A 12690-nucleotide genomic window follows, 5' to 3' on the forward strand; every position below is an offset into this window, starting at 1 on the left:
CTACAGCTTTCAAATTAAACAAGTCATTGGAGTTCTGTCTGGGAGAATACACAAGCTACAAAGTGGCAGAGGACTGTATAAGGGCACAAACTATTTGCTTCCCACCCTTCATGGAATTAGAGGTAGCGTGCATAGTTGTTGCTACTTGAGACAGTAAGCAGCTGCTGTTCATACTTGCCTGCCTTGTAAACTGGAGAGATATTCGTCTCCCCGTTTTTCTTTTTTCCCCAGGTTTGAGCATTGCTCAGAAATTGAGTTGGGAAATCTGATCCCTGTGGTGAGAATAGTTTCCACTTTGTATTTTGTATAAATGCAGTCCTAAATTATTATGTAACAACTGAAAGTAAAACAGAATGGAGCAGGGGGTGGAGCACTGAGTGCTGTCACCAGTGCAAACTTTATCCTGGTTTCCGTATCAACTTGCTACATAGATTTCCGAGGCTTGTAAGTATTTTACAAACTTTTACAACCTCTTTCTTTTTAAAAAAAAAATTTCTTTCTTGTATTAAAGTAATGAGGGAATGTATACTGCTCAGCTTCAATTATTATTATTGTTATTATTTAGTTGCCTTCTAAGACTGTTACAAATGTAAGAGACATACTTTAAGTATTTCCAGCCACCTACCTGGTGCCCCTTTCACCATTTCTCCTGCAGGAGAGGCATTAGAAAGTATGGAAAATTAGTGCTAGTCAGTGAAAATTTGTCACTGTTTATGAACAAACTCACAGAGCAAAGATTAGAAAGGAAAAAAAAAAAAAAAAAAGACATTTCTGAGAGACTAGTGAACAGAGAAAGGTGAGAGATAAAAGATTGGGAGAAAAAATATTTACCAACTTGATGTATACTCTTAAAAGAATGTTAAATGTATGTAAGGAACTGAAAGCTGCAGTCAAGTGGAATCCTACTGAAAATGGTGTTATGGAGATAGAGTAGCTGATAGCAGTGTACTAGGAAAGTATTATCCGGTTAGTAAGCCAACCAAACAATTACATTCATTCATGAATTTAATGAATTTGCTGTCCAAATAACACTTTCTGCATAATGAAATCCAAAGGAAGGAGGAAAAGGACATGTAGGGGAAGAACTTGTGGAGTACTGTATTTTTAAGACTCGCAAAATTACTTCTGTAAAAGCCAGAAATTCTCCTAACTGTGCAGGTACACAATATTGATGATTTCTTCTATATTCAGCAGGTATGTATATGCTGCTTTCCTTTAAAACAGTGTGATACTACAGGAGAAATTCCTGATTATCATTACTTCATTATGTTTTGCTGTGCTTTCCAGATAGACAATAGCACAAAAGTTTCTTTCTGTGTTCATTTCTACTTACAGTTACTAATTTATTTGAAATGTGCTAGGCAAATGGAAAGATATCACTCAGTTATTTTCTCTTGGAATGACACATTAGTATAAACAAATAGAGGTATAGAATTCCTTCCTTTGGAGTTTATTGGACTGTTCTAAATTCCAAGAATATAAGCAACTTTATAGCCTGTCATAATTACTTCAGCCTTACAGATTCAAACAATAAAGATCAACTTTGCCAAACCCTCAGAGTTTAACATTATCTATCATACTGCCTTTAAAATTGTTTGAATTCCCTGGGGAAAAAATATTATTGTTAATTCTATTCTAAGGTGCCCCAGACTTTATCTGAAAATAGAGAAGGATTGCAGAGAACAGAGACACAGGCTGATGTGGAGTTATTGGCAAGTATGTATAATTTGCTAGATTTTTTGTGAAGAATTAAATGTCCCATCTCACTTCAGCTTGCTGCTACATGCCTTTGCATGAACATCATTCAGTCTGTGGCCAGTCATATACTTAGTACACAGAAAGCAGAAATATGTGGGAACTGTGTTCTGTCAAAAATAGTGTAAAATAGATCATTTCTTCAGGGAGGGGTTAGCGCAGGGTATCACTTTCAGGAATCAGGAAAGGGCTTGCAGGAACCAATAAGAGATAGCAGCCCAACCTCAAATGTTGGAACAAATTTGTTAGCCTGTGCATAAGTACATTTTTTATCCCTATTGTTTTTCTACATGGCAAGGTCTTGTTGCTGTATCCTCTTGTTCACCACTACACCATCAGCTAAAGAAGCTAAAACCAGAGACGGTAAATACCCTTGCAGTGTTTATCTGTACACTTTTAAACGCATATAGAAGGATAGTATTTTTAAAGATTATTTAAATTACACCAATTTAATGCACTAAGAATTCCCAAAATGTGCTGCCAGTTCTCTAGAGTCATTGTGTAGTGTTTTAGGTATAACAAAAACAACTCAATCATATTTATTCACTGTGTGTACGCACTAAAATACTTCAGCTTTTCAAATGTATTGTTTATTTACTTTCTTTTCAAAGGGCAAAATTTGCAGACTTCACACATAAACACAAAAAAGGTGCAGAGCAGTTGTTTGTACTCTAATAATTTGTCTCTCAGCAGTTTGCCACAGAATCCCCAAATAATGTATTTTAGTACATGGTAACTGTTCTTTGGTTGCTGTCTTAATAAAAAACATGTTTTATCTATGAGGCCTTTTAGAACAAATTAGAATTATTTTTAGGAGCTGTTAAATACTGAGTCTCCTTTCTTCAATGAGGCAAATCTGGTTATTTTTCTAATACAATTTTATGATGTCATTACCTATAAAGATACCATACATTAAAAAAATTGCTCAGTGTCACTGTCATAGATGGATCATTACTAGTGATCTTTTCTGCACAGGCCGTCATGACACAGTAAAACATACTATGCCAGAAAATGGAAATCCAAGCTGTTATCACAAGTCTATAAATACTTCTTGGCTCTCAATGTGAAGTTGTAGTGAGCTGTATACAACTGAGGTAGGAGGCAAAAATGTCACAGCTTGGCAAGCTGCCTTTTGTGTTTATCAGTCACTAGTCTGCCTTTTAAATTACAGACGTACCGTTCCCTGAGTTTCTGAAGTTTGGAAATTGCTCAGAAATGGAGAGGACAAGTCCCTACCATCTGTTATTTGTTATTTGCTATTTATCACTCTGAGAAATGTCGATGAAGCACTTATTTATATATAAATTATTTTTTTTATATAAGTAGTCCCCAAATTTTTACATTTTATTTTCACACAACCCAGATTTCCAGTTTCCATTCTACAGATTTTGCTAGGATAGTAGATGACTCGCACCATTAACAGATCATGAGAAAATTTGCTCAAAGGTCCTTTTAAGCAGTACTTTTAAGTGTGGTACGATCCCATGCTCAGAATGGAGCTAAAGGAAGAAACACTGAAAAAAAAAAAGATATCATTTTCGCCTAAGATGTCTGTACTATCTCAGTGTAAGCAAAGATCTTACATAGCTGGGATCACCTTTTAGATGATTTTCTTTTCTTTTTTTTAAATTTTATTTTATTTTATTTTTATTTTTTTACAGAAGTATTTGGAAGTCATTTATTTGCCAGCAGGAGGTTTAGTATATAATTAAACTGTTGTCCTAGCTTGTAGGTTATTAACAGCAGGTAGCAAGCCATCTTACAGTATTTTGTACTATAACAGATGAGATAGGTCTTTAATGGTAGCAAAGGGTGATCACTCAGAAATTGTTGTGACTATAGCTGCTATAAATTGCAACCTATAGTTTAATAGTTCAACAATTAACTCTACCATTAACACAGATAAATCTTCTAAAACTCTCTGATTATCACCCCTCCCCCCCATCTCCCTGTGGAACTGTTTTTGAAACATGTAAAATCATGTAACATGATTTTATGGTTGTGGGAATGGGAGTCACAATAATCTCCTGCAGGCTCATCTACTGTAGCCTGCAGTGAAAAACAGAAAGTATGGTTTGTTTCCTTGCTTGGTGTAGTTTGGTAAAGCTGTAGTTGCTAGGCAATTTTAATTTATGCTGATTCATGGAAGAGTCATTGGATCAAATAGTGTTTCATATTCCTGGAGGAGAATAAACTCTGATACAAGAGTTAAAATAATTAGCTGTATTTGGGGCTGCTATGTGCAGCACAGATTACCAGTATACGGCAGAGGATGAGAAAGAAGGTGGCACTGAGGGTCCACCAGGGGTTGCACTGGTCCCTCTTTTCAAGTCAGGCTGGGGACTCTGGAAGATGACTTTATGTTGCAATGGCCAATATCAGACAGTGGTGATGGCAAAAATCAAATGGATTGGTCTTTACATGATGCCTGACAGCTTACAGCTTTCTTCTATTAATTTTATTTCATTTTACATCATTTTTGTTTAATTGTAAAGAAGTCTATAGCGTAGGTATCCTCTGTATATTATAATATAATAACTAGTTACATGAGAGCAGGAAATGAGATTGTACTCTGACACACACACATATATATAGATAAATACAATAGAAAAACGAGATATTCTTCTTCTGCACATCCCCATATCTGATTTGCTGCACATTCCTTGCAATGTGTTGTAAATGTAGAATAATTAATTTTATCTTTTTTTTTTCTTTTTTCTTTCTTTTTTTTTTTTTTTTTTTCCCTTCCATTTATAGCACTCAGTAGTACAGTATCAATTTGCTTCTTGAACATGAATTAGTTCATTTTCTCAAAAGCCCTGAAGGGTAATGAAATGGAACTTTCTTTTACAAATGAAAAAAGATCTGAAGAATCTAATGATTTGGGGTCTGGGATGTGATACCTGGAGATGAATTTTTTTAAGAGACTGTTAAGCATTCCTGAGGATTGTCTATGTCTGTATATAGCTCCCAGTGTGTTCTGTTGCTGCTGTGATAACTCAATTATTTTTTTAATTAAGATCTGTAGAGGGCACGTATTTCTTCAAATTGTAACAACGTGCACTGAAGAAACCTCCATCTGAGCTAACTGACTGTAAGGACTAGAAATATATTCTTGGGAGGCATGAAGCAAATCATCCTATAGGCAGACACACAAAGCAACTTAAAACCAAAATTTCATATAGGAGTGAAATTATAGAATCATCAAGGTTGGAAAAGACCTCCAAGGTCATCTAGTCCAACCATCCAAATGACTGACTCTTGTTAAAAATCTGGGTTAAGTAACTTGCCCAAAACACATGGAGATGGTAAAGATGAAGTCAAGGTTGGGATTGTTCCTCAGAGCTGCTAAACTACACTGCTCTTGTCATTGAACTTACATTTTTCTTTCTGTTCTCTTCTGCTTCCTTTTGTATACATCTTTTTTTCAAACGAAGAGATTGATATAGTCTCTTTCCCAGTACTGGCATGTTCAGCAAACATAATCCATTCCGAACAGAAATCCTGTGAGAGAAAAAGGAAATTATTACACCATACTATCATTAAAGATTTGGTAACTTTTTGAAGTTGTGAATTCACAGGAAGGTAAGGAGAGTAAGATTCAGTTTTTATTTCTGGAGAAGAATATCCTTCAGTGATCATAAATCCTCCCACTTCTGTTACAGAAAAACTTTCCTCCTCCTTTTTACCTCCACTCTCTCTTATGTATGCCCTTCATTCAGTCATGTTACTCAAATTCTTCTGCTGTGTTGCAAACAGCATCACTTATTCCTTTTCCCTGGTGTCACAGGTTAACCAAAAATCTACCTGCATCCGTGATGGGTGTGTGTGTGTGTGTGTGTGTGTGTGTGTGTGTGTGTGTGTGAGTCCAGCCCCAAAGTGGGCCCCACAGGGACCCTAAGCCGAAGGAAAAGGGAAAAGTTAATTAGGGAAAACAGTGACAACGATCTAAGGAGGCACACTTATTTACTAAATACTATATCGAAATACAGGATAACACAATATAATACAATATAAGTAAAATTAGGCTAATGAATCAAGTGAAATAGGAGAGAGAATGAGTCCCAAAACCAAGAGGCTTACTGTAACTCTAGGCAAAATGGCTGAAGGCTCCCACAGGCTCTCCTGGACACCAGAACTCAAAAGACATCAGTCCAGCCTGGGAGTGAGATAATATAGTGTCCAGGTCCTGTGACTTTATCTCTGACCGTGATGTTCTCTGGTATATGTAGTCTTCTTCTGTAAGTTGCACACTTGGTAAAATTATTCATGCTTTATATGATGTTATGATGTGGAATACTGATAGCAAAATTACAAAATTATAAAATCATGACACCTGGCTTTCACCACATTGTTCCTGCAGGAAGCCTTTTTTGATACCTTAAGTTCTGCTTGCCTCTGAAGATCTGAGATGGAGTATGTTCATTGTGAAGAGACTGCTGGAGACCAAATAATAATTGCCATGAAATCTCTTCTGTAATTACATGACTAACCACTTGTGACTTTGCGAACTTTGTGCAGATTTTCTAGGCTGCCAAACTGAACACATTACTAAAAAGCAGAGTTTCAACTACATGGTTATAAACATTTTCTTTAGTTCTTTTAGTTCTCTTATCTGCTTATTTGTTTTCGGAAATGACTAAATTATGTTTGATAAGACTTTCCCTATTAGGAATTTCATATCCAACAATTTCATTTTGATCAAGATGAAAATGATAAAAACAGTTTTATTATTTGAAACATAGCTAAAGCAGGCCCTAACAAAACTGTAAGTAGTAGCACCTTTACATAAACAGAAATAGGACTGATTCCCCATTCAGTGCATTTGAAATTATCAGAGTTTAATTTAATTTCCTAAGAAAATAATGTTTGTGCATGTTTTCATATTTTTGCTTCCTTCCAAGAGCGCATTATTTTCTAATCCAGCACCTAGTTTCACTGAAGAATTTACATTAGAAGAGGTATCTAAAGATCATCTCTCCCAACTTCTCAACTAAAGCAGGGACAACGTTAGTGTAGGTTGCCCCAGGTATGGCTAATTTTTGAATACTTTAAGGACAGAGCTTCCACAACTTCTCTAAGCAGCCTCCTTTGTTGCCCTCACTGTGATTTTTTTCCCTTCATATCCAGTGTTTTCTCCAGTTGTTTTACTGTACTTCCCCAGTAACAGTTTATATCTCTTTTCTCTATAACCTCTACATGTAGTGGAAAAAAAAAATCAAAGAGATCTTCTTTGCCTTCTCTTCTCCATGTTGCACAAATAGAAGTCCCTTAGCCTGTGTATTCAGCCTCCAAACAATTTAGTGCCAGACTTTCCAGTTTTGCAGTCTCTCTTGTACAGTGGGGCTAAAACTGAACCTAGCACTTCAGATGCAGCCTGCATCATGTGGAGCACCACTTCAGAAACATAATGGATTTTTTGAGCCCTTCATCTTGACTTTCCATCAGATGCTGGTAGTTTAATCCTAATTTAGTCTGCGAGTGGGAGACATTTTCCACTTGTTTAAAGACATCTTCATTCATTTCCATGATCAAACACCCTTCAGCAGACCCTCAGTGTCATGTCCTCTTGCTGATTCCTCCTTTCATCAGGCCTCACGCTCCTTGTACACCAGAGTTTCTTGCACTAGAGCTATGCACCTGCTGGTCTTCTCTGCTCATCTTTCCTTGTATTGAGCAGTCACAACACACTGGTGATGTGATATCTCACCACATCTCTTTAATGCTAGCAAGGCCATTGCCCTGTGTTTATGTGAACTGACTATTGCTCCCACTTCTTTCACAAGGTGGCACACATAGCTATATAGGTACTGCAGGTGGACTCTCAACTGCTATGTTTAAACAAAAGCAGTTTAAGAGCCTTTCTCATCACCATGTTCCACAAATCACCAGCATGGAAAAGCTTAAATTGGGCTTGGATATCTAAGAAACCAAGTCCATTTATGAGTCAAATTAAAACCAGACATTACAACTTCACAGGCCATCTGTAAAATATGAAAATCAGTAAATAAATTAATGGCTTTGGAGATTTATTTTCTTGCAGATTATGTTTCATAAAAAATGTTTTATAAAAAATACAAATACTAATATTCAGATAAATGGTACTGCCAAAATGCCTTCATATTTTTCTGCTGTATGTCTTCAAGATCTTGCTGTGAATACAAAATTCACTATTTTAACAAAAGAAATCACTTGTTTCTCCAACCCCAACACCTGCAAGACTTGAAAGTGAATGTAGAATAAAAAGTTATAAAAGAGAAGGAAAATGTGCTAGTAAGTTCTGATCATTTAATCTATTAAAAGATAGTAAAAAGGGGAATGAGCTAGTTAGCTGCCATGACGCTTGCTATGAAAACACTGCTTAAAAGAAACAGCATACTGGATTGCTGATGACCTGACCTTGTTTCTATATGGTTTGCCTCATTTATTCTCTTCTAATTTACCTTGTAAAATAGAGGAGAATGAAAGTAAAATTGCATAGTTGGACTGACACATAAAAAGTAACTATTAAAAACAAGTGTCATGCTCTGTTGATGTAATTAGGGGAACTCTTCTAGCCTTTTACAAATGACAGAATTTTGCTGATGTTAATGACTTTCACATTAGCTAATTCAGCTACAACTTCTGTTCTAATTTTCATCAGAAGTCATAAAAAAATCTTATTTGATGAAAATATATCTGCTCCAGAGTGACTCTCCTCCCTTATATTGCAGTGTTCAGAGAATCAGTCTAAGACAGGCAGCTGGTCTCTAGACAGAAGTCATCCTTTTGAAAAGACATATCTAGTGTTTCTATAAAAGTCTCTTGTAAAATTTCAGCTGGTTGGTTGGAGTGCTCTTGACAGACCATCTGAGAGCCAGTTTGAGATTTATTGCAGCATTAAATACATTTACTATTACTTGTTTTTTTTTCACTTCTAGGTACCACAATGTACTTGCCTGATCCAGATTCTGTTCTGTGTTCTAAATGATGTTCCAGTGAACAAGATGCTGGAGATGGCACAGCCAACACAAAACTCTGCTGGAGCATGGAGAAGGCTGGAGAGCCAGGTAAGTGTCATTTAAACAATCCGACATTTTATGAAGTGTCAGCAAAGCTTTTAGTGTTACTTATACAACTTAACAAGAAAAACTGTTAATACAGCAAATTTAAAGCTTGAAAATATTTCAAGTATTTTAGACAAGATTGCTAGCACTATATTATTCTCTGTTATGTTCTTTTCATGCTGTTTTCTACTTTTTCCAGCCTTGGGTCTGGTTTTTTCAGATCTGTTTTTTTTTTTTTTTTTTTTTTTCCCCCTGCACAGTTAAATTCTAGCTGACATTCTGCAGCTTGTGGGTTCAGTAGGAGGATAACTGCAAGTCTTTAACCTTTCTAGCACTATTCAGAGTTTCTGAAAACACTTTTTGGATGATTCAGTGTAAGTAGCATGATCAGGTGGCTCCCTAATAATCCACAGGGTATTAGCACATGGAACTCAGTATCTCCAAGGCTTGCATACAGCTCCCTACAGAAAGGCTTGAATGCCTGCATACACACTCACCTGGTCATGCCCTGCCAACTATGTCAGCCTTATCTGGGAGCTGGACTGCTAGGTGGTCCCAGCCTTCTCTACACACTGGAGGTTACCAGAAAAAACAGTACGGTGTGCTCCAGATCTGGGTCCTCATTTGTGCAAAGGCTGGAGCATGTATCTGAGGCAATCAACAGGCAGAGCCCTATCCGGCCCCACCTTTCCTACCACTTTGCTATAATGTGGATAGAAACATCCCTAAAGTCAGTCTGCCTAAATATGTAGGTTGTGGGAGAAAAAAAATGCAAGAGTTGTTTGAACAGTCTTGCTAATTATAGCAGTGAAGTTGCTGCTTAGGACAGGGTGATTCCTTTTACAAAGATTTTTTATTCTTTGCTGTATATCTCAATGCTTCTAGATAAACTCTTTCACTATAAGCGTTTAACTGGCCTTACTTTATGCCTCACCTTTTGCACTTTTTGCAGAAGTCAAAGGAATAGTCTTTACTATAAGTTACTATGAGTTATCACTGTAGTCTAGAAGAAAAGGTGCTCTTTAAAATAGAAGTATTGAATATCTGGTCTTCGGGAACTTGACAGGACTGACAGGCAATGTTATTAACCTCCGGGGTCACAAGCAATTACTTACCCTACATGCGTGTAAGGGTACTTCTCCATGTAACTGGACTGGCTCCTGTCCACCGTGGCCTGTAGTTTGTGTGCTTCTTTTCGGAACTGTTGAAGATGGTGGCTGTTAAGGAGATTTCTGAGGAAATCTGTAGTCCTAAAATTGTCAATATAAACAAAAACAAAACATAAAAATGAGAACTAAGATAAAATGCATTTCACCAGGTGTTATGCTCCACTAATTCTGACTAGCAGCTACCAGCACAAGCAGATTTTTCTGATCTCTTTTAAGTTTCTGTGATAGTTTACCATATAATTTGAAGTTATGTGTTTACATTAAATTATGTATTTGCTGATTCACTGTTTCTACCACAACATTCTCTGGCTAAATTTGAATTTTGAAATCATTAGGATCTCATCAAAGCCTATTTCCTCTCCTCTCCTCCTCCCTTCCCCTTTTCCTTTCCCCTTTCCTTTCCTATGAAATGCGTTACCATACCTGTTCCTTACTCAGCCAAATCTATTTTTCTACTGAAGAACTCAGTGCATGCAACTCTTGACTTCTGCTGTTCAGGATAAACAGTTCTGTGAAGTGCACGTGAATACCATCGAGAGTGCATTCTTTTCAGTTTCCATCATTGTCTCCAGTTTCACTCTTCATCCTCAGCACCATCCTTCATTAACACAATCAACTTTAGTTCTGTAACTAGAAAACAAGTGAAATGTTTTTTTATTTATGTAATTTGTGCTTATATTTTAATCACATTTGCAGCATTTTGTTACATCTTTGTAATTATTTAGCTATTTCCTCTACTGTACTACAAGACTACCAGTGTTGGTTAGGAGAGGAAAGCTTTTCAAAGACCACAAGGGATATTCACTCCCTTGTTTCTCATCAGAGTTATAAGACAAATACTAACCATGTAATTATTCAGTGCAAGAAATAAAATCTGTCAAAGTTCAAAAAAGAAAGAAATTAGAAGTAAGCAAGGAAATTAGTTTGCAACATCAGTGAGCATTTCTATGACTTACCACATGCTTTTAACTATATCCTCTTGGGAAGTGACTTAGTTAGGCTATAACAGGGTGGTAATGCTGTGTGACAAACTTCCAAGAAAACCTAGAGAGATCCAGGAGAGTGTTGTTCCTCTTCATTTCTGAGCACGTTGCCTGTTGGAAATATACCTCTAGGTTATAGCTTTCCTCCAGGGTGGTCTGCAGTCTTGCTTTATTTTACCTTTACTCCAGGATCTTCAACCTTCAGCCAACTCAAAAGCCTAAGCCTGAATCATATCTTTTTCTGCAAAGGTGAATGAAGATGTGCTCAATCTACCAGCTCTCCAGATCATGAAAGGAACAAAGGGAAAAATCATGATCATGGAACAAACATTCCAAACCAGATGAAAACAGAAATTTTATCACAGTTGCCAAGTATGAATTGATATAATGTTGTTATTTTCTGCTACCTAGTTCCTGAGTGAGGGTAATAAAATCTCTTTCACTGAAGAGCATTTCCAATTTCAGAACCAACAAACTTAGATAGAAAGATTAATACCCCTTTTCTTTCTTGCTCAATTTACCACCTATAAAAAAGAAGAAAGGAGTCTATATGAAAAAAAGTGACATGCATAGAACATTGTCAGAAGACAGTACTTAGAAACATAAGAGCATGCCGAAATATCAGCTGGAACAACTGCAGAAATAGATGGTTCTCTTCAAATCTATTTCATTTAAAACTACAACCTAGAAAAGCTTTCCAGACTAAAATTAATTACACATGCTGACAGCAGCAGCTGTGCATATTTCTTCACTCAGGCCACAAGACAATGAATCACTGGCAACCCCACCTCTTTTCACTTTTCTTGTCTTTCCGTACATATGTCAAGGACAGAAGAGCAAACTGCTTTCCTTACAAGTAGCATAGACTTTCCAAAACCTGTGGCTCCAGTACTTGCAGGCAGGCTCAGTATGTTGATACTGTTGCATTTGGTGAAGTTAGGAGATGCAGTGCAAGTGAAGCAAACAAGTGGGGCTTGGAAAAAACTGCTGAAGCTTCCTGCTGTTTTTTTCCATTCATTTTGAACTCATGTGCCTGGCTTTTCTCACTTACGTTTAGCTCCTGCAGACCCAAGGAAGACAAGGAAAAACAGGTAGGAAAATAAAAAGAATCTACATCTGATACATCATATCAGAGATGGTTACAAGGAATGTTATTTTATTTTACCACAAAACCTTCAAAACCATTAATATCCTGCTGAGATTCTGATATGCAGTATATTGCTATTGAATTAGACTGTTGAAGAAAATTTACCCAGAACCAAAACAAGATAGAATACAGCTCGATAGATCTTATAGCTTTATAACATCTATAGAGATGCTCAGATAACTTTAAGATTTTACTGAATCAGTCCAGTATTCATTTTCTGCATAAGTTGAACCAAAAGTTTATCACAATGTATTCCTTTGTTCAATTTTTTGTTGTAAAATCTAAAGAAAATGCAGTGAAAATATCTCCCTGATCTGGGGAGAAATTTTTACTGAAAACTTTATCTCAGAAACACCTCACTTTCTTTCAGCGTAAAATTTTTCAAGATGTGATGAAGCATTTAGGGTTTAGTACCCTTGAGTGATGAAACAGACTGAGGAAGACTCTGGCCTAACAGTTTTCTTTTATGGTGGGGTCAGGCTCATTTCTCTCAAAAGAACACGGTGCATACATACACACTGGGGGAAAAGTGACGTCCATGCTGGAGCTGACAAAGATGGAGCTTTGTTCTGATTATCTGTTTAGCCGAC

At 36.7% G+C, this 12690-nt stretch overlaps 1 protein-coding gene and 1 long non-coding RNA gene across 9 annotated transcripts in view; one reads left to right on the top strand and one right to left on the bottom strand.

Moving 5' to 3' along the window:
- The first annotated feature begins 340 nt into the window (after nt 1-340).
- Nucleotides 341-12690, top strand: part of IL15 (interleukin 15) — a 28137-nt gene continuing 15787 nt past the window's right edge. For 2 of the 7 annotated variants that reach the window (XM_015861079.2, XM_015861078.2), the window contains exons 1-2: nt 1638-1716; nt 8676-8804. In XM_015861079.2, coding sequence (XP_015716565.1) covers nt 1699-1716; nt 8676-8804 — 147 coding nt within the window. In that variant the 5' untranslated portion in view covers nt 1638-1698. Of the gene's footprint in view, nt 445-1634; nt 1717-2099; nt 2119-8675; nt 8805-12690 lie in introns of those variants that run through there. The other 5 variants (XM_015861076.2, XM_015861075.2, XM_015861081.2 and 2 more) reach the window with 5 other exon arrangements.
- LOC107313120 lies at nt 4518-12326 on the bottom strand. 2 transcript variants are annotated; one of them, XR_001554816.2, is made up of 5 exons: nt 11742-12326; nt 10927-11064; nt 10394-10600; nt 9917-10051; nt 4518-5259 (listed from the first exon to the last, which is right to left on the bottom strand). It is a non-coding gene; the product is annotated as an uncharacterized LOC107313120 (long non-coding RNA). The 2 variants fall into 2 exon arrangements; XR_001554815.2 differs by having other exon boundaries at nt 10927-12326.

This window comes from Coturnix japonica, chromosome 4 (assembly GCF_001577835.2).
Source record: "Coturnix japonica isolate 7356 chromosome 4, Coturnix japonica 2.1, whole genome shotgun sequence".
NCBI lineage: Eukaryota > Metazoa > Chordata > Aves > Galliformes > Phasianidae > Coturnix > Coturnix japonica.